This window comes from Aethalodelphis obliquidens, unplaced genomic scaffold (assembly GCF_003676395.1).
Source record: "Aethalodelphis obliquidens isolate GAN/ISIS:26980383/991018 unplaced genomic scaffold, ASM367639v1 scaffold8, whole genome shotgun sequence".
In the NCBI taxonomy this organism is placed as follows: Eukaryota; Metazoa; Chordata; class Mammalia; order Artiodactyla; family Delphinidae; genus Aethalodelphis; species Aethalodelphis obliquidens.
Genome location: NW_020837952.1, coordinates 49151155 through 49173155, shown reverse-complemented (window position 1 = coordinate 49173155; position 22001 = coordinate 49151155). Strand labels below are relative to the sequence as shown.

Genomic DNA, 22001 nt, shown 5'->3' with positions numbered 1-22001 from the left:
AAGGCCACCATATACTGAGCCCTTATAAGCATTATGCAGATGCATTCCATACACCATCATACTTAATCCTCATAACAGCCCTATAAGGTAGGTTCTATTAATATGCACATTTTAGAGATGAGAAAACTGAGGCTCAGAAAGATTAGGTGACTTGTCCAAAATCACCCAGCTAGTAAGAGGTAGGGTTAGGACAAGCATTCAATCTCGGGTCATAACCACAACGCTGTCTCCAAGTGCACCCTGAGCTCTCCTTGTCCTGTGTCGCATATGATCTCCAAAACATGGTGCCAATACTGCAGCACTGATCACAGTCTGCCTTGCATTACAACTTTTGCTAAAACTCAACTTACATATTACAATTTTTGCTAAATTCACTTACATATTTCTTTGCAAGCCTTCGTTATACATAACAGGCTCTTCAGTTCAGAACATAAACATCTTAAGAATGCTGTCCATTTTATTCTATTTCTTTTGACTCTCCACTAGTGCCTGGTATGAAGTTTCTCCTATAGTCTGGCCTCAATGGACGTTACTTTATTGACACACGTGATATCAAAGAATGCACAGCACATAAGGAGGTACATTCACGTATCTACAGAATTTCCTAATCATTTTCTTTTTTACCACATAAGGCATGAAAAAGGACAGCACATCGAAGGCAATTTTCCAAATAAAGGAAAATTGAACAAAAATTTATTTTGTACTGTCTAGATACAAGAAGCTGTAGTAAAGTGAGTCTGATACAAACATGAGTAAGACTGGTTTCTGCCCTCTAGTTGCCGTCAAGAAAGCAAGGCAGGTGCTACTCCGTCAGCTCATGAGTGCAGGCACCCTGTCATCTTTGTTCATCTGTCCCCAGTGTCTGGCACTGTGCCTAGCCCCACAGATATTGTGCAGTAAAGACATGTTTGTTGAATGTATTACTTTCTTCAAAAAACAACAGTAAGTTCCTACTGTGTGCCAGATACCACGCAAGTTTTCACACATGCAGTCTGAATTAAACCTCAGAACAATATAATGTGGTATGTCTTAATATCTCTATTTACTGATATGAAAACTTAGGCTTGAAGCAAAAGTTCTAATACCGTGATCTGTGTGGCAGTATTGGCGCTGTGCTCTGGAACACGGGAGAAAGAGAGCTCAGTTCACACTTGGATAACTTCCTGCTCCCAACTGCCTCATTCTTTTTTTTTTTTTGCGGTACGCGGGCCTCTAACTGTTGTGGCCTCTCCCACTGTGGAGCACAGGCTCCGGACCTGCAGGCTCAGCGGCCATGGCTCACGGGCCCAGCCGCTCCGCGGCATGTGGGATCTTCCCGGATCGGCGCACGAACCCGTGTCCCCTGCATCGGCAGGCGGACTCCCAACCACTGCGCCACCAGGGAAGCCCCCCAACTGCCTCATTCTTGATCCATAAAAACCACCTGACCTTTTAGTAAGGGCCAAGCTTGCTCTAAGTGCCCAACAGGATTTACTGACGGCTGTGAGCATAGGCTCCTGGGCTGCGAGGCATTCCTCATCTGACTCATCTGGGATCATGGGCAGGAAGGAGGATGCAGATAATGCCTTATAGATTTTCATCTTATAAGGAGTTTAACCCACATTCCTCAGAGGCAAATCTTCACTCCTCCCCACTTCGTATCGGAGATTTGGAAACCCCAATTTGAAGTGACTTTCTCAAGTTCATAGAATGAGCCATAAATGGTTGTTGGGTTTCCTAGGAGACTTGGTTCCCTTTCCAGCAGCAAAAACAACCAGGAAGTAGCTGTATCGGAGGCATGGCATATCCAAGGCAGTCCAAGACTCAGAGCAGTGCTTCATGAACATATATTGGCCTGGCAGGAGGAGACAACTTAGTTGTCAAAAGGCAGGTAATCCTTGAAGTTTACAGAGCACACTGACACAGAGAACCTGATCTGAGCTTCACAGTCTACCTCATGAGACAGAAATGTACACCACTTTACAGATAAGGATACTGAACATGGCAGTGGCTTGTTGGCAGTGGTGTGGCCAAGGTCACCCAGTTCAAAGGTGCTAAAGTCAGAATTCAAACCCAGATCTTCAGTCTCCAAAGCCTATGCTTATTCTTCCTGCTGCATCCTACTGGGCACAGGTTAGTTGTTCTCTCTCATCCCTCTATCCATTCATTTTGCAAATATATAGTTATCAAGTGTCTTCAGTGCAAAGTTCTAACAGAAGAGATGGACAAAAGCTATTTAACAGGAAGCCAATACAGTACAGCAGGATATCTCTGATGGACCAGGGTCTCAGGACCTGAAAGTATCCTGGTTGCTTATGTATTCTTTTTTTATTATTGATTTCCCCCACTCTTAAAACTGTAAGTTCTAACAATCTGGAGTATCTTGTTCAGCACTTAGTTCCCAAGAGCCTGGAGCAGTGTTGGGCACAGAGCTGGCGGTGATGGCTGTGATGAAGTGAAGCAGAATGAAGGAACAGGGAATGGTGGACGGGGGATCCTACCCAGGAAGGCCTCTGGGAAGAAACAGCATTTGAGCAGAGACCGAGGGTGGTGAGGGAGCAAAAAAGGCCTTCAAAAGTTCTGACAGCGGGGACCACAAAGGCAAAGGCTCTGAGGTGGGGTCATGTGTGACCTATTTAAGGAACTGGAAGAAGGCCCGGGGGCTGATGTGGAGTGGCCATGGGGTAGACAGTACAAGATGAAAGAGAAGACAGACACAGGCCAGGAAGAATGTGGGGCCTGGGGTTAGGACAACTGGATTTCAAATCCCAGACCTGCTACTCACTAGCTATGTAACACTGAGATGGTTCTGGAACCTTCCTGAAGCCCTGCCTCCCAGGTTTCTCCAAAGATTAACTGAAATGATACGGGTGAGGCACTTAGCATGCTTGGCTTTGTGGGAAGATGAGGAAAGCATGGTCTCTCTCCAGCAGGTGCTCACAGCCATGATGGGGACAGACGGCAATGGTGACATCTAGCATTTATTGAGTGTCCTCTCCATGCTGGTCACTCTGCTTCACCTCTGCTCACCTCCAGCAGCTCTGAAACAGAGACCTGAACAACTCTGATCTGTGAAGAGGAAAGTCTCAGAGAAGGTAGGTGATGTCACCACCACAGGTCTGTCTGACCCCAAAGCCGTTTGCTGTCACCACGGCACCCTGCCTTGCTAAGCCAGCAAGTAACCAGGAGTACGTCTAGATTACAGTAAGGTGCTTCCAGCTCGGCCTGGCTGCTTCACAGAGGGTGGGGGGGAGGCATTTCAGCTGGTCCTTAAAGGAGTCGGCATCTGCCAGACCACGGAGGAAAGAAGGGCATTCTGGGGAAGAGGGCCACCGTCGCAGACAAAGGCACAAAATGGGTTCTGAGAAAGGTGAAGAGCCCACTGACCCGTGACCCAAAGAGTGGTGGGAGACAAGTGGGAGAGTCCATTAGGAGCAGATTGCAAAGGCCTCACCCACCAGGCCAAGAAGCCTGCAGGCAGCTGGGAGCCAGCCATGATTTTTAAGCAGTGGGGGAGTAACACGATGAGCTTTGTTTCTGAGGAACTGGATGAGAACAGGGAGTTCTGACTTACGCAATACCTGAAGAAAATGCCGCCTGACTTACAAAGTGTCACTGGGTTTTAATAGAAGGCGCTATTCATCCTCTTTACATCAACAGTCTTTTGGGGCGCTGTGCTGAGGCCTATTTTAGGAACCTGCAGCTTTAGAAATGCTACATGAAAGAGCTGACATGCCACACTCGCAGCTACCAAGGGAGGACGGGGCCCCAGGTCCCTCCGGAGGTGCCGGAGCACACCCCAGTGTCCCCTCCCCCAGGCCCTGGTCATTATCAGGAGAACCACGCCACTGGGGCCTGCTCCCGTCCCCCCATGCACCAGGATGCTGCTTCTCCTCTCTCCCCGGGACTCCCCGTGGTGGTGACACACAGGATGCTGTGGAAAGTGGGCCCAGGAGGCGGGCAGCTGTGGCCTCTCCAGGAGGTACCTCAGGTCAGTGGGTTGCCATGGCGACACCACAGGCCCCGCCCTAGGGGCTGCTGGGTTCCAGGAAGGGGTCCCTGCCCTGCCTCCAAGGGGCAGCCCTACGCTGCCGCTGCTTTTATTCCTTCCCTCGCCCACCAAACCGTGATTTAGTGCCAACTGTTTGCCAGGCTCTGAGGATCTAGTGATGAACATGGCAGGCAAGGTCCCTGCTCTCAGGGAGCTTATATTCTGTGGTGGAGACAGACAAAAACAAATAAGAAAGATGACTTAGAGCGTGATGAGTTTCCAAAGAAACGAAGCCCTGGAATGGGATAGAGATTGGGGCGCTGTTTTAGGTGGCAGGGACACTGAGGGCCTCTCGGAGGAGGTGATGTTGAGGCAACTGCAAAGGCCCAAGGTGGGAGTGGGCTTGGAGGGTGTGAGGAAGAGCCAGGAAACCAGTATGGTGGAGGAGAGGAAGGAAGGGGGAGGGCAGTGCGAACTGAGGTCAGAAAGTTAGGAAGGGCCCGAAGTTTGCTGGCTGGAGTAAGAACTTCACGTCTATTCCAAGTGTGCCAAGACGCGATTGGAAGGCTTTAACCAGGTGACATGAACTGCACTGGCTCAGAAAGGGCAGCCTGTGAGGGGACTTACATTCATTCATCCCACTGTCCGTTTATCAACTATTTATGTGGTAGCGTGTTGCAGGCACTGAGCTACACAGTAGGGACGTAGCAGGGAACAAGACAGTTTCTGTCTTCATGGAAGGTCAGAGTTTAGTGCAGAAGTCAGCTGTTCAATAATCACACAAATAGAGACATAATTACCAAGAAAGCCAGGGGAGAGAAAAAAAAAGAAAGGTCTGACCTAATCTGTGAGAGTCAAGGAAGCTTCTCAGAGGAGGCAGCATTAAACTGACAGCTAAAGAGTAAGAAGACATGTGCTACTACCCCAGGGAAAAGAGGGAGGAGTGTTCCTGGCAGAAGGAATGGCATATGCAAAGTCCCTGAAGCTGGCAGAAGAATGACACACCCAAGAAATTGACAGGCAGCCTGAGCGTGAATGGACACATTCATTCAGGTGTTAATTCAACATGTGTTTACTGAGACTATCCTGTATAACTAGCACTCTGTGACATGCTAAGGGGCATGTGCACGTAAAAGCCCTGCCTCCGTACTCAGGGCTGGGTTAAGGAGTCTGGATTCTATTCAGTAGATGGTTGAGAACCTCTGAAAGTTTTTGGGTAGAGTGTGGCATAAACAAATCAGCTCTGTAGGCAGCTCCATCCGGGGCTACTAAACACAATTTTAGTGGGGAGGGAAAGGGAAGCAGGAGACCATATCATTTATCATCTAAACCTGGACATTTCTGAGACTGAAAAGCAGTGTTAGTAATAATTTTGCCAGGACCGTATGTGTAAACCAGGATTGTCCCAGGCAAAACTGGGACTTAATGTCCCCCTAGTAGGAGGCCACTGCAAGAGTCTAAGTCTTCGATGCTTGAACCAGAACAGATGAGTGAGATGAGAAAAGATAAGAACTCTGCCCTCCTTCTAGCTAACTGTATCCACTCCTCTGGCCGATCCATGTGACCAGTGCCCCCATGTCTCTTCTTCATCAGCTGGGGTCTCAATCACTGCATGATGCAAGTGAGTCCACTAATGACATATCCTGGAACGTGGCCTCTCCATGAAGTACCATCATCCTCGTCAACATCATCATGGGAGCCATGACTTGCCCAAGATCACACAGCCAGTAAGCAGCTGAGCCAGGGTTTGAATCTGACTCTGACCTAACCATTAACTTATACTGTAATACCCACAATTACACATGCCTTAAAGTCTCATTGTGAGCACTAAGCTGTGTCTAAAATAACACCAAACACACAATATGTGCTCAGGAATGTTACTGCTCCTTCTTACTTCAGGAAAACTCGATATAGAAAGCTCTAAAGTGGGCAAAGAGATTAATTAAGGTGTCATTGTTTGCAATATGCAAGAATTAGCGAGGGAACCCTGAAGGTGCACCAGTGCTGGTATTTCACAGATCATGAACTCACCAACAGTCTCCAGAGACTAGAGAAAATTAAAGCTAAGGTGTTCAGTGCCATCTCCTGTCGAATATAAATTCAATGTGAAAGGAAATCTCTGCTCGGAAAATATCTCTGGGAACACCAGAGTTAGTGTACATAATTGCATAACCAGGTTGTAAAAATTTCATTCCCCCTCCACTTCTCGGGGTGGGGGGGGCATACCTACCCTTACCCAATGTTGGCAGACTTTTTCTTTGTTTCTATTGCTATTATTACAATATTATTAAAACACAGAAAATCTGAAAAAGATTACTGGAGCCAAGGCTACTCGCTGCGCACATCATCTGGTATTATTTGATTCTTGACATCACTGCCTTTCCTAGGTTTTTGTTTGTTTGTTTACTTCTTCTGCATTTCTTCTCACCCCCTGTATTAGAGGATGTGGATTCCCCCTCCGAAAACTCAAGAGTCAGGCACTCCTGGCTGCCGGACCCGAAGAAACTTCAAACTAGCCTGCACTTTTGAGATAAATCAACAAAGTATCCTTCTCTTAAGCAAAGCGCTTTTTTCTTTCCTGTGTTAATCTATCGAATAAATTATACTTTTTAATGTTGAAAAGAGAAACATATTGACCCACAATCCCACCCCTCTAACGTGTGAACTACTTGTCCTTTTTCTGCATTGCTCCCCAGCCTCATGCGCACCTGTGCACATATGTGAACTGTAATCTCAGGGAATGTACAATTTCTCTTCCTTTTCCTCTCAACATTCTATCATGGAGATTTCCCCTCTGTTGCTACAGTCCTCACGTTCGTCATTGTTTAATACATGCCCAGTGTTCCACTGAGCTAATGTTCCTATTTTTTACAATGTTTTAATGGACGACTTGGTGCATGTAATGTTTTCTTTCATTTGGATCATTTCCTGAGAATCACCTAGGAGAAGGAAAAGTAAGCATGTGGGCTTCGTAACTAGCTACAGACGAATGGTCTGAATTACAGCCTTAGTACTTACTAGTGAAATGACTTTAGGCAACTTCTCTAAACCTGAGTGTCCCCTTGTGTAAAATGTGAGTAATAATGATGTGCCTACCTCATCTTAGTGGGGTGTGATTGCAGTGAACAAATGCATGGAAAGTACTTAGAGCACAGTGCCTGGCACAGAGCACGTTCTAAATACATGGAACCGCCGTGAGTCCCAGGCACCTGTTTATGACTAAGGCACTTTTTTGGTTTGTTTGAATAACAATGTAGTCGTTAAGGACACAGACCGTGGAGCTCAACTGCCAGGTTCAAGTCTGACTTCCTTTAAGTATGAGCTTGGGTGAGCAACTCAACCTCCTTGAGCCTCAATTTTTTTTAATCTGCAAAATGGGAGTGGTAATAATAGCACCTTATGGGGTTTGTATGAGAATTAAGTGAATAAGGCACAGAGAATGTTTACATGGTAAGCACTAAATAAGTCTTAGCTATTATAAGTTTTATATCCACCTCCCAGGAATTACTCTTTAGTTCCTTCCTGTTATCATTCTTTCTGTTTGATTCTTGGATCTCTTGGTGTATGGCCTTGGGAGCCGGCAGGACACTAATTCTAATCCTCCCCTTACAAGGGACCAAGTAAATTCTGCAACCCTGGGCAAATTACTTAACCTCATGGACCTCAATTTTCTTCCTATATTAAAAATACTTACCCCATGAGGTTACCGTGAGGATTAGGAAAAATAATATAAGCTCCTTAAGAGCTGACTGTACCTTATTCCCCACACTTAGGATGGTGCTTGGCACAGAAGAGCAGATCAATGAGGAGAGAAGAGGAAGGGCTGAGAGGAGAGAGGGAAAGAAAGAAATGAATGAGGCACCAGCACCATGCCTGGCTCACAGGGGCTCAAGAGTGTCAGTTCATCTGCAGTTAATCTATCAAGTACTTGCTTGCATGGAGTCTTGAGCCAGGCTTCCTAGAAAGCAGGCGAAGAGATGCAGCATTCCTCAGAATATGAAGGAGGAATTGATTTGTATCTTAAGTAAATACTCATCAAGCACTGACTTGTGTGAGACACTCTGGAAGATGCTTTGCACTGTGCTAAGCACAGAGAATAACGACACAGGTGGAAATCTTGAGAAACAAAGGAAGAAGCATCAAGTAAACAATGAAAACGAGGATTGGAAGTATGTGCACTTCAGGCCCACATGGATAAGAGCACTGTGAGGCAAAGTTAAGACAGTCAGAGCTCTGTGTGGAAGGGAAACCACCAACACCTTCATTACAACTGCATGTTTTTCATTGGTATGGCGATGGCCTGGTTTAAGAAAGCAGGACCGGGCTTCCCTGGTGGCGCAGTGGTTGAGGGGACATGGGTTCGTGCCCCGGTCCGGGAAGATCCCACATGCCACGGAGTGGCTGGGCCCGTGAGCCATGGCCACTGAGCCTGCACGTCCGGAGCCTGTGCTCCGCAACGGGAGAGGGCACAGCAGTGAGAGGCCCGCGTACCGCAAAAAAAAAATTAAAAAGAAAGCAGGACTAGCTTTGGTGCCATAACAACCTCAGTTCAGATACTCTCGCTGTACGAACCGATGCACTTACAGTGACTGAATCCCACAGAGTGGCAGTTTCACTAAGTATAAGATGGGAATGATCCTGCCCAGATCACAGGTTTATGAGGTTATGTACTGAAAAGACTGAACACAGGGGAAGTGTTTTATAAAATGTTTTCTTCTCCTATGCAGTCCTGGGGGAAGGGGCAGAAAGGGCAATGGGGAGAAGGCAGGTCTTGGTAGCTACTAGGGGTACACAAGGAGAAGCAAGTGCTCGAAGCACCTTCTGTTTATTGAGCTTTTACAACATGCCAAGGCCCTGTGTGGACCCCTTTATATGCATTAGTTCGTTTAATCCTCACAAGACCCTCTAAGATAGGTACTCTGCATGATCCCACTTTACTAACAAGCAAACTGAGGCTCAGAGAGGTCACGTGACTTGCTGAATTCATACATCTAGCCCATGGCAAAGCCGGTTCTCACTAAGTCTATGGGATTCTATAGCCAGAGCAGTTAATGATTGTATCAGTGATTGCAAACTCCCTGCTATTAATGATTGTATCAGTGGACTTCCCTGGTGGCGCAGTGGTTAAGAATCCACCTGCCAAATCAGGGGACACGGGTTTGAGCCCTGGTCTGGGAAGATCCCACATGCTGCGGAGCAACTAAGCCCGTATGCCACAACTACTGAGCCCGCATGCCACAACTACTGAAGCCCGTGCACCTAGAGCCCATGCTCCGTAACAAGAGAAGCCACCACAATGAGAAGCCTGCGCACCGCAACAAAGAGTAGCCCCTGCATGCCGCAACTAGAGAAAGCCCATGCGCAACAACAAAGACCCAACATAGCCATAAATAAATGAATGAATAAATAAATGAATAAATAAATATTTTGAAAAATGATTGTAACAGTGATTGCAAACTGTGACATGCTATGCAATGGAAGGGGCTGTTACTTTAACACCCAAGGTTTTTATGCTTAACCTATTGTAAGGAAAATTATGTCTGTAAGTAAATAGGTATGAAGCCTTTGATGATATAAGATGTCAGATTTGCCAGAGTAACTGGCAGGCGGGGGATACCTCCCCAGTGGTGGTGCCAGGTTGAACTCAGAAGCTCTGAGAACAATTAGAGATGAAAGGAACGCCTGACATGAAGGTGCCCCCGCAGGAAGGGGCCCCCGTGGGTGTCCTCAGTCAGCAGTCTGCTACCAAAGTCACATCCAGGTGCCCCTGACAGCCAGAAGCCCACCGACACCCGTGACAGTGTGCTCCAGAGAACTGCAGCATGAGCGGCCATCTCCCCCAGGATCAGGGGTACCTTGACCTCCTGAACTTCGTTACACAGTAGAGCAGGTGAGCTAGGATGGACACCTCTGAGGTCCTCCTTCTAACTCCAGGTCTTAGGAGGCAAGGAGGCAGCCTGGCTTTGAAATCAGAATAATCTGTGCTCAAATCCTCATTTGACACTAGCCATTTGGCCTGGACATGTTACCTAGGCTCTCTGCACCTCGGTTTCCTCTTCTGTAAGATGGGGAAAATAATGCCTTCGGTTGGGTATGAGAATTAAATGAGTTAACGTGCATAAGCATTTAGCACAGTGATTGGAAAAGATTATAAATGTTATTAATCTGCTACCCGACTTCAAAAAGGGAGTCACTTGATTAAAAAAAGCAACTAATAATTTTGGAAATAATTCATTAAGGCAGCCTGCCGTCAATTACCAAAATAATTCGTGTAGTTCCCTCCTTCTCTCCCATCCTCCCTCTGTCCCTTCCTTCCTCCCTTGTCTCCTTCCTTCCTTCTTTCCTTTCTGTCTCTCTTCATTCCCTTTTCCTTCATTCTTTCCTTCTCAAAAACAATCTATGTATCAATATATAGTCTCCAGGTACTATGTACAATCAAACGGCTTTGGTGTTTTTTTCCTTTCTTCTTCTTTTTTACGTATGTCTCAATACCAAGAAAAACTCTGAACAGAACGCAGACCCACAGGGAATCCTTTTTCTAGGTTCCTCATCTCTCGGATCTCTCTGGACCCCTCTGGACCTCTCTGCCCTGCACGCTTTCCCTGCTATGCTCGGGGCTCAACCAGCCTGAGTGAGGCTCACGCCTGTTGCCAGTGAGACCAGGTCCAGGCAGGCAGCTCTCCCCGCTCCCAGTGCCTCCTCAGCAGCGCCCTGCAAGGTAGCCCAGGCGGATAATGCCCTGCAGCCTGGGCACCCGGAGGAAACCCCAACAAAGCAGGCAAATAATTCATTCTTCTAATCACAGCAAAGTTTTCAAACTTTAAAACGGAGCCTTGATTAGAAGAAAAGCTGTGATTTTTTTTTTTCTAAAAGCCTGGCATTTCTGAAAAGGTCCCCTACCCAAACCACAGCAACCTCAAAAACTCTGCCCACTGAGTTGAAAATAAAAGTTCATGGAGACCAACGGCCCTCTCACAACAACAGCTCAACGCTTTAGAAATCTTCTTTCCAATGCTTAAAAGTTTTCACATTTTAACTGAGGGCCTGAAGCCCTCTGGGATCTTCCTTCCTTGTAAACTCCCAGGGCTCTCTCAGCCAAAGTTATTTATTTTTTTTATGATGTCTAATAATGCTTTGTGGAGAAACTATTTTGTCTTTGTAAAAGGAGCCATCAAGTAAAAAAACAACAACTCCTAGAAACAGAAATTTTAGCTTTTTTCATAGCCATATAAGAATGATAAAAAATTAGTTGATTTTCTTTTCGGTAGAACAAAGAACTTATAGAGGCACCCAAATTCTGCCCCTGCCCCCACTCTACATTTCTTATCAGCAGTGGAACTGAACACCACAAAGAAAACACGGCGAAATATTTAAAGGGCATAAACAGATCTGCGTTTATGCCATGGGCCCAATTCCAGAACTTTATAAAACCCCAACAACTTCAAGAGGAATTTCACCTACCCATGAGCTCTGAGAACCAGTTCACAAACTATAAATACATCACATGTATCAACACCCCCAAATTTAGACTCATCGTTCAGAAAAAGATGATGTGGAGCTCAAATATCAGCCCTGCTTTTTTAAAAAATTATAAATTCTGTAATTGTAACATTCAAAGAAACGCCTCCTTCTTCAAAAGTCTAAGATTAGCTTGAAATGACTTCAGAGCCGTCACAAGATTCAAAACAAACATGTTAACATACGTTTCTCCACGAAATGCGTTCGTGCCTCAAAAATTGGTTGCCGGCGGTATAATTAGCAATCACTAATCACCCTTTAGATTATTCAAATGACAGTTCAAAATCTAGTTCAGGAGTAGTTCACTCGTGTTCACTGATACTGCATTTTCTCCAACATGATGGATTCAGGAGATCACTGCTTATGAAGTAGTAATTCTCCCTTCCAATTAAATAAAAATCTGCTATATTCATCAATCTCACTTAGGCTGCGTCTAAACAATGCTGACCTTTAGCACAATTGGGTAGTCAGAAAACACGCAGGGCACTAAGCCCTGACTAACCTTCACTGGGTTGAAGCCTTTTCAAAGGCTTTCTTATTATCCCCTTGAGTTAAAGCAAAACAATCACAACAATATAAACCCAACACGTCAAGGTTCACCTGTCTACTAATAATACTTGATGGCTCATAGGCAGATTATGCTTTTACATTTTATTGAGGATTAACCAACCACAAAAGTGGAGACTATATACCGATTTTAAAGAAATTCTGCTCTGAGGATCAGATCTGAGCACAGAAACCACGTAATCTACTGGCACAGGTAATTCAGCCCTGGTTGCCTAAATTCAGATCCTATTCAACTGAAAACAGAAGGGCTGAATTTCATTCTTTCTTTTCTGCTTTTTATGATCTTTCTCTCTCTTAAAGAAAGCTGTTAATATTTCAAAAACCCAGAAACCACAATGTAGATAAAATCAAGTTATAAAGACAGAAACGGAACAAATGGACATTTTCTCCTCACGTTAGAAAAAGATGCAAGAAAGGCCAAAGAGCTAAACGCGTTTCCTGCTAAAACAAGTTTCAGAGAAAGACTCACTTGAAACTGGTTTCCCCTTCTTGGAAGTCAAGTGTAAAATGGTTCAGTCTTTAATAAAACTGATGCTACACGTATTGGGCAGTGGGGGGAGGGCAGTGGATGAAGAACGCGGGCCACCACGTTCTAGAACTGGGAGGGTGTCAGGGGTTGTGTAGGGGCCTTCATCAGAGGTGTGCACCATACGTCTCCTCCGAGAGCTCCATGGAACTAACTTTCTTGCAGGATTCAAATCCCAGTCAACAGGTGTTGCCTCTACAAAGACACATTTTCCACTTCCTTTAACAAACTGGAAAACGCAAGGGTGAAACCATGGCAAACAGAAGCACATAAAATGCCTTGTTCATGGGAAAGGTAGAGAAATGAATATGACATGAATCCCTCAGCCTAAAACCTTTTAGAAGAGAATGATTTATCTTGACATGAGAATTGAGACTATGTCTACGTAGTACAGAAAACATCTAGATATGCTGAAACAATCTAAAATTTTTTCAGCATTCTTACCCCCTTTTCCCAACTAGACACCTAGGATTTGGCACAGGAGGCCAGATAATTATTTTCAATCATAGTAAGGTCTGCCATTTACTGAGCAATTTCTAGGAGCCAGGCTTAACTTAAAGTGCACAATCTCATTATAGCCTCTTTTTGTTCTTATTGAAGTATAGTCGACATACAATATTATGTTAGTTTCAAGTGTACAACATAGTGATCCGACAAATACATTACCACACAATCACCACGACAAGTCCAGTAACCATCTGTCACCACACAAAATTATTATAGCATTATTGACTATATTCCTTATGCTGTTACAGTACATCCCCGTGACTTATTTGTTTTATAACCGGAGCTTGTACTTCTTAATCCCCTTCACTTATTTCACCCAACAACCTCCTCCTCCCCAGTATATCCTCTTAAGAACCCTAGAAGGTAAAGAGTGGATTTTTTCACAAAGAAGGAAGTTGAGGCTTGAGCACTTAGGTCATTTGCCCCGGGTCACACAGCTAGCAAGTGACCAAGCAGGGATTTAAATCTTGGTCTATCTGATAGCAAAGCCCATGTTCTTTTCATTAAAGCACACCCACATGTACCTGAAGCCATAGGGAACACATATCTGTGAATGACTTCTAGCTCTAATATATGGTTTGTTAAATTACCAAAAGGCTACATATATAATCACAGTACTTAATGGCTTCTGCCTCATTAGTTTATTCTGGCTGAGGTATGTTTGTATGTGAGCATGAATGAAGCCTAGACATTCACAGACACAAAGCGAATGGTAACTAAACTTCAAATGAATCCCCGAGAAGACTACAGTGCATTTCACATCTGTAGTAAAGATGTGTCCCTTTATGTCCCTATTTTTGCCAACGATAATTTACAATTTTGTCTTCACAGTATAAAAGACTACCCTAATGCTTTCTTACAGGAAAAAAATAGCATGCTTTTGCTAAAATAATATACGCTTTCATTGGACATCCTTTCCAACACAACCCTCTCCCTCGCTAAAACAAAAAAGAAAAGAAAGACAGTATAGCCTTGTGACTAAGAGTGTGGATCACTGCAGGTTAGGGTACTTACCCCCTTCAAGGATATCCTTTATCTGCCTCCATTTCCCATTGCATAGAATGGAATGGATAATAACAGTACCCCTAACATATATTTTAAAATACAACTAATAATGAATTTAAAGTGCTTAGTACATGCCTGGCATGTGAAAGGCACTTGACAAACATTAGCTTTAAAAATGAAAACAAAAACCTAGATTTATTACTTGCATTCTGTCTCAGGAAAGTTTGGCACACGCAATTAAGATCGCTCTTGCTTCCCATGCAGTCAAGGTATGTCTCACAGCCCAACTTCTAGAGCTCAGAAACTTTTCAGTTTTGAGCCTGTTGGTTTCCTCCTTTAAACTGCGAATGATAAGAGTTCCTTCTTCATAGCGTTGTTGTGAGCATTACCTAGATAATGCATTTAAATTAAAATGCTTAGCAAAGTGAAAACATATAGTAAGTATTGAATAGATGTTATTTATTATCACTTTCGCATTGCAGACTCACAACAGCCCTATCGGACGGTTCTATCAATTCTGTAAGAAAATTGAAGCTCAGCAATATCTAGCTTCCAGACCAAAGACACACAGCTTCATGTGGCAGAAAGGCACCCTGTGAAAGGTAGCAACCTCCCCATCACCACACTCTATCTTCATTAATCTAGATAGTGTTTTCTCTTCATAGTACGTATCACTAGCTGAGATTATCTATATTTGTGTTTATCTGTTTCTCTGTCTAGAATTTATGCTCCAGAGGAGCAGAGATGGCATTTTAAAGCTCAGCATTTAGCAGAATGCAGGGCACATAGAAGGCACATAGAATTCTTGAATGAATGGATGGATGAAACAAGCTAAAATTTGCCCAAAGTCTATACTCTACTCAACCCTTATGATGCACTGCCTCCTACCACTGCCATCGTTTAAAATCTCTTCAAATCCAGAATCATATGACAACTTCAGAGACGTGTTCTCTGGAGCTCAAAGACACAACATTCCTTGCTCCTCCACTCTCATCCATGCATTTCCCTTCTTACCAAGTGGGATTCAAATCCACCTGGCGGCCAGCGTCATCACCAAGCCCTGCCAGGCTAGCGCTCTACCAGTGTCCAGCTGAAGCAGGCAGGGTGGGGCGAGGGAACGGGCTTTCCCAGTCTGGCCTCCGATCCAGCTCTGCTACGTACAAGTTGTGACGCTATGCAAGTTCCAGACCCTCTTTTATCCTAAAAAGGGACAACCCAGAACTGCTGTCAGGCTTAAATGGCTAATGTGTGGTAAAGTGCCTGTTAATGGGGCTGCCACATGGTGGGTGTTCAACAAGAGAGAGCATCCTTTCCTCCAGGCCCCAAGAGGACACTATTTTTCTGTCTCTTGTAGCGCTCACCACTCTCAATATATCCATGCCTTCCCTCATCAAAACGTTTTAAAGTCCTTGACAGTAGGGACTGTGGCCTTATTCATCCCCAGGCTCTGCCACCCAACAGGTGCTCAGTGAGCGAGACTGAATAAAACCTCCGATAAATTCACCCAAAGTAATTTTTTTAACTTTTACCTGACACCTCCAAATTATCTGTCTTTGAGTTATTCTCTCCCCTAACCTTGATAAAATTGCAAAGACATCTCAAATAGAGTGAGTGTGGGGAGAAGCAACGTCAGAGATTCTCCCCCACCACCACGTTTTCCATCCTGCAGAACAGTGCATCCCTGGAGGGGCAGCTGAAGAGTGTCCCAAGTAACCTGTACAGCAGGCAGGGCAGGCTCTCAGGGGTCTATGCAAGTGGAGACCTGACTGTCTGGCGTCCAACTTGTGATGTCACCATTCCATACCTTTTCAGCCTTCTTTTTTTTGCACAGACACCAAGGCAAACACACACATCAACTTGACTTAGAATCACGATTTTGCAGTGTTGGAAATAGAAGACAAACCCTGTGCCTGATGCAGGTCACAATAATACCTCTCTCGTGGAGCACTTGTGAGGATCAATGTGTGATGAACTACTTTATAAACGTAGTACCAGGCAGGTATCACAGACACGGGCATGTAAATTAGTCATAAACTTTCAGACAGACTGTGGCAATCTTTGCATCCAATCCGTTCATTTACAGATGAGGCAACAGAGTCTGGGGAGAATGGAAGGACTCCTCTGCTGAACATATCACTAGGAGGGGTGGCCAGGTGTGAGAAGAGCCTCACCTCTTCCTAAAAGCTTGAGCAACGGAGGGTAAAGTCTGGTGTACTCTTGATAGCAACATCTCACCACATGGGCCAGTGTGGCTTCTTATCCAGCATTTGTGGGGGTCTGTGATGCTGACTTCACCACCCAGAGGCATTTCAGTGTTGACGCCGGGTACAGCCCCATAAAATCTAACGCCTTAAGGAAAGCACCTCAGGTGTAACTGAGAAAGGCAATTACAGGTCCTTAAAAGGGGGTTATTCAAGGTTCTTGACTCTTAAAATCCTAAATGACTTGTAAAAATATTTTAGTATATTATTCGTTTGGGGAGAGAGTCACTAATTGTGCAGTGGATCATAGTTCAGATAGTGGTAACCTGGGTTCTATAGTAAAGAGGGATATGTCTAACTTGTCAGAGAATCCCAGTCTGTGAGCTGTCTTACCCTTCATTTTACAGGCAATTAAAATTAATCTTGTAAAGGCTAGAAGGTTTACCTAAAGTATCATTACAAGTGGCTGAGTCAGAATGATAACCCCGAGCTTTCCCCACTGTACAAAGGAGAAAAAAATTGGGAGGATCTTCTCTTCAGTACCCTCCCCACCCCTCCAAGATTTCTGACCAGGCACCTCCTTCTCTTCTCTTTCCCGCCTTATCCTAACCCCTTGCCCTTTCAGATCCAGTTGGGGCGGGGGGCGATGAGAAATTCATCTGGGGCGACCCACGGGTCGTGGGGAAGAAAAGCCAGAACCTTTCACGTTGGTGAGCCTGTGGCTCGTGGTGGTGGGGGCGGGCGCACTGCCCAGCTGGCGCCTAACTTCGGGATGGGGAGGGAGGCTGGACGAGAACCCGGAGGAGGAGGGGTGGGAGACAGGGCGCGCAGGCGGGCTGAGAAAAGGTGTAGCTGCTGGAGAGAAATTAGAGACCTCGGCGCCTCTGGGAAGCAGGATGGTCCAGCTCTCACACAGCGGCGGGGAGGCCCCGTGCAAACTCCTCTCTCCTCCTCGTACTCGGCCTTTTGTTGTCGGCCTCTGCCTCTGGCTCCCGCTCATGCCCTCCGGTCCCCTGCCCCCCCTGAAGTCACCCCAACTGCACTCATAATATTTTGCTTTGCGCTGGGTCTGTTTTCCACCACCAACTTCCAGCAGTCTCCATGGCGACGCGCTGGGGAGGGGGGCGGGCGCAGCTATGGAAATCCCAGGGCCTAGTCGCCGGGCGGGCCCTGCAAAGTTTTCCGGGTCTCCAGGACCCACAGGCCGGGTGGGAAAGCGCGCTGTCCCGGGCCGCCGCACCAAGTCGCGTGCGGGGCTCCCCGAGCCCGGCCTGCACGCCGCGTCCGCGCTGGCTAGTGCTGCAGCCACCCGGACTGGGGACCTGGGGACCACGCGGCTCTTAGTTGACCCTGATGCCAAACCCAGACGTCGGCACTTGGCAGGTGGCGAGGGTGGCGCGAGCATGCCCCCTTTACCGGCCACACACACACACACACACACACACGGCCGGGGAGGGCGAGACAGTCTGATTTGGGCGCGGGGGCAAAGTTCACAGCTCCGACCCCTTGTTCCCCGAGCTCGCAGTCCGAGTCCCGGGGCTGGAGAAGACGGCTGCTTTCCTAGGCCCGGGGCCTCCTCCCACCCGGGCGCTCTATGCCCCGCCGGCCCCACGCCAAAGCCACTGAAGGTCCCCACCTGCGGGCCCTCGGAGCCAGGTCGGGCCTTGTGCTGAGCCGGAGGCCTGTAGACCAGAGTGTCTTCCCGCCGTTGTAGCCCAGGGAGCTCAAATCCGGCTCTAGGGGTGCTTTGGCCGCTCTGGGTTTTGGAGGTCGCGGCGGAAAGCGGGTAGAGGCAGAAGTTTCCAGGTCGGGTTCGTCACTGCCCCTCCGTAAGGCGCCGTCCCGTTTAACAAGAAACAACCCTTACTGTTGCGCAGGCGACCAACCTGGCCCCGGCCCACTTTGCACAAGTTCTCTGTGGCCTAAAACTCTACCTACTTTCCCCCCACCCCGCCCCTCGTTCTCGAATTTCCAGGTACCTTGAGTAACTGAGCAACGCTCGTCGGGGAGGGGCAGCCGGGATTGGAGCCACAGGCCACGAATACGTTAAGCGCCGGCGGCGGCCCGCGTGGGGACGGCGGGCCACACGGGGCTCGGCGCAGACTGCGCGGCGCGGGGCTGAGGCGCGAGCCGGCAGCGACGCAGCTGCAAACCGCGCGCCGGGCGGAGGGCGCGTCAACCGCCCCACGCGTGCGCCTGCGGCCTCCGCCGCCTCCCCGAGCCCGGTCGCGCTGCGGACCTCCTGTGAGAGGAGCTCTGCTTTGTGGCACTCGGCGGCGGGCTAGGCCAGGGCCCAGAGGCGCGCGCCGGCTCCCCGGCCTCCTCCGACGGGGCATTGTCTCAGCCCTCACACTTGTTGAGTATTTTGGGAAAACTTGAGGAATATATTACCGCCTCGGTGCGCGGAACAAAGGGGCGCGTTTCCGCAGGCCACGCTGAAGGGGCCCCCAGGCGGACCACTAGAGCCCCGGCCCCTGCAAAACTGTCCTCCCGGGCCCGAGGCACTTTGCGGTGATTTTCCTTTTAAGAGGAAGGGACGGAGGCCTGGCCCGCCGGCCGCTCCGACCCCGGACGCTCCGGACATCGCCCCAGCACTTGCTGCGAATCGATCGTTCCAGCCCTTTCGGAATGAAATAATAATAACGATAATATTCGTGGTTCTGCCGTAAGATTTGCGCGCAATCTGCCGTAAAAGGAGCAGAATCGAACTGCTCCAAGGAGCGCAGGTCTCAGCAAGACGGGGAGAAAGGACCTTTACATAAAAAGGGAAACTCCAAAGAAAAGCTAATTGGATTAAGTTCTCTGGAAGCGAGGTGAGGGAAGGTCCTGGACCGGACCGCGCCGAGCCGCACTTCCCTTGTCGTCGGTTTTGCAAGCCCGAGTGAAAATGTCACCTGGTGCGCCTCGTGTCATTTCTTCACGCTGCCGTTTCCCAGAACTTTTTGAGTTCAGGATGGCGATCTAGGGATGTCTCAGATTTTCGAAAAGGGGAGGGGAGTGGATGGGAGAAAAGATTTCAGAACCCGTTGCGGGTGTCTGCTGTAAGTAATGACCAGGCGTCTCCACGACCACTAGCTAGAGGACAGAAAACAGAACGTTTCCACAACCCCACAGCTCTCCCCAGAACGCACCGAGAAGCTCCAGTCGTGTGGAAGGGGTGGCTAAAACCCCCAGCTGGGCCATGGCTGGTGCGGGGCATGGAGACCCCAAGTCCCTACGTGAACCCCTTGCAAATACTTGGTCACAAACCATGCAGACATGGGTTTAATTTTGTTCAAGGATATTCACCTCTAAAGTTGGGGTGCCCAGGAGGTGCGTAGTGGCACTAACACTTGGCATAGCAGTATGTAGGGAGGGTCTCTTTTCCCTCTCTGGGCGCCCTCTTTACCGCCAGCGGAGAGGATCCAGCAGGGCTGGCCGCGCACCCGCAGCCGGCGGGCGGCAGGCGACGCCTCTCCTTACCTTCATTAGTCATTGCACATAGTAAGGAGTTCTTCGGGGCTCAGCCTTTCCCCACTCCCAGGGGACCCACACCCACTCGGGGGAGCACAGTGGAGAAGGACTTAGCTCTTGAGATCAGAGATAGACAATTACCCTGGAAAATCAAATATACCCCTGGCCAGAGGGGGTGGGCGTCTTGTCCACCAGGGCCCCAGCAGAAGCCAGGAGAGGCTGGAAATCTATCTGCAAGGACGGAAGAAAGACCATCTGGGGCAATGCCCAGATGACCCCTACTCCCACCCCACATCCATTTCCAGCCTGCTTCGGAGTGGAGATGGGGAAACAATCTTGTGGTGTTTATTTGCTCAGGGAGGAGTCGCGCGTGTGTTAGGGGATGGCAGAGACTGGAAGGCACTTGTTGCTCCGCGCTGCAAAGTCCAGCAGCGGATGCTCGTAGGCATCCCCTCAAGCATCGCGTCAAGCTGCTGCCTCGGCCCAGGCTGCTCTCACTGCCCTGTTTCTGCCTCTCCCCACGAAACTCCAAGGCTGCAACCAAGCCGGGACAGGACTGCACTGGTTGGAAGACTGCGGCTGGGGGAGGAGGTGAACTTCCAGAGAATTTCTTTCACCTGGAAGGGGCACAGGGAGCATAACTCTGATCTAGAAGTTTGGCGGCTCTTCAAAGGCGCTAGAACTGGGAGGTGGCGAAGACTCTACTGGAGAAAGAACCGAGACGCTGGGCTTTTTCGTTGTAAGAGATTCCTTGGCTTGCTTTCTCTGTTGTTACGGACGGCCGCAACCCCAAAACCTGATGCCCACAGCCAACAGACCCCAAAGTGCCGAGCAGTTTGCAGACCCAGACGCCAGGCCTCGCCAGCCGCTCAGCGTCTTGTCCTCCCTTCAGCAGAATTACAATCCCCAAGCGGAGCGCATCGTCGGGTGTCCCTTCCGGGCAAGGAGGCTACACCCCGCCTCGGACGGCCCGGGGCTCCCTCCTCCAGACCGGGCGCGGATTCCCCAGGACCACCGGGTTCGCCGCCGCCACTCCCTCCAGCTGCGCATCTCTACCAGTCGGAGCCTCTGTCCCCACCTCCCAGGCGCTGTGCGGAGCCGTCGCCCTCCCCCGCCTCTGGGGCGTTCCGCTCGGCTTCCTGGCCCTAGCCACCAGCTCCAGAGCGCACCGCTATTCCGGGGCCCCCAAACCGGGGGAGGAGCCGGGCCCGGGAGGGGGCGGTCGGCTCGCAAAGTTTCTGCAAGTGGCACCTCGAGCTCGCCGCGAGCCAGCGAATCTTTACATAACTTTGTGTCCGCGGCTAGCAAGAGCGCGCTCCTCAGCGCGCGCGCACACACACACATTTACACATACAGTCACACGCTTACACACGCGCACACTTCCACGCATCCGCTTACAGACATCGCACATCGCATGGGATTGAAAACTTCTGCAGGCTCCGTTATTTCCTGGGGTTCCGCTGTCAAGTTGACCCTTCTGAACTTTTTGCGACTCTTGCTGAAGTTCCCCTTCTACCTCTTCTTTCCCTCCCAATGTCTCCCCCCAACCCCCACCAGTAGGACTAACCTGTGGAATCCATGTCGGGTTCCTCCAGTAACCCACAATGCATGCTCTTCCCATGGACAGCACAGGCGCCCCCCAAAAGTCCTGATGTTTGGGGGTCCCCTGTGCTAGAGCTGCCCAGGGAGGAAGGGAGGAAGGAGGGGAAAAGGAGAAAGAGACGCAGAGAGTGCAAGGACGGAAGGATAAAGAAGAAAAGGAAAAGGCAGAAAGAGAAAGGCGAACAGAGAAAGAAGAAAAGAGGAGAGAGAGAGAGAAGGGAGAGAGCTCGGAGAAGGGGGAGAGAGAAAGAGCGAGCGAGCAAGGGGACACTCAGTAATCCAGCCGGGCAAAGCCAAACCCGTCAAAATGTTTGCGGATGTTTCATGGGAAAAAGCATCATTTTATAGGAGCCCCGATGGGAGCAATGTCATTGATAGGCCAGCCGGCCTGATGAATGGCCGCTCGTCAGATGGGGCCGTGGCGAGGCGCACTGTGAAGCCCATTGTGGGCCTGTTTTGAATAAGAAAAGCCGCCTCCGAAAAGGGGGGCTCAGAGCGACGCAATCCCAGCCCTCCGACTTCCCCCTTCTATTATAGCATTAGCAACGTTTTTCTTATTTAAAGTTCCAGAGGCCTTCTCCAGCCTTCGCCCGGCACTCATTATAGGCGAAATCAAAATTGGCTTAGATGTGGCCCCCTCCCCCCTGCCCCC

The 22001-nt window shown here is 48.5% G+C and overlaps 1 protein-coding gene across 1 annotated transcript in view; it reads right to left on the bottom strand.

The window, feature by feature from the left end:
• Positions 1–21778, bottom strand: part of RFX4 (regulatory factor X4) — a 164964-nt gene extending 143186 nt beyond the window's left edge. Inside the window, exon 1 of the mRNA XM_027107437.1 lies at positions 21315–21778. Coding sequence (XP_026963238.1) covers positions 21315–21357 — 43 coding nt within the window. The 5' untranslated portion in view covers positions 21358–21778. The remainder of the gene's footprint in view (positions 1–21314) is intronic.
• Between the last annotated feature and the right edge of the window lie 223 nt (positions 21779–22001).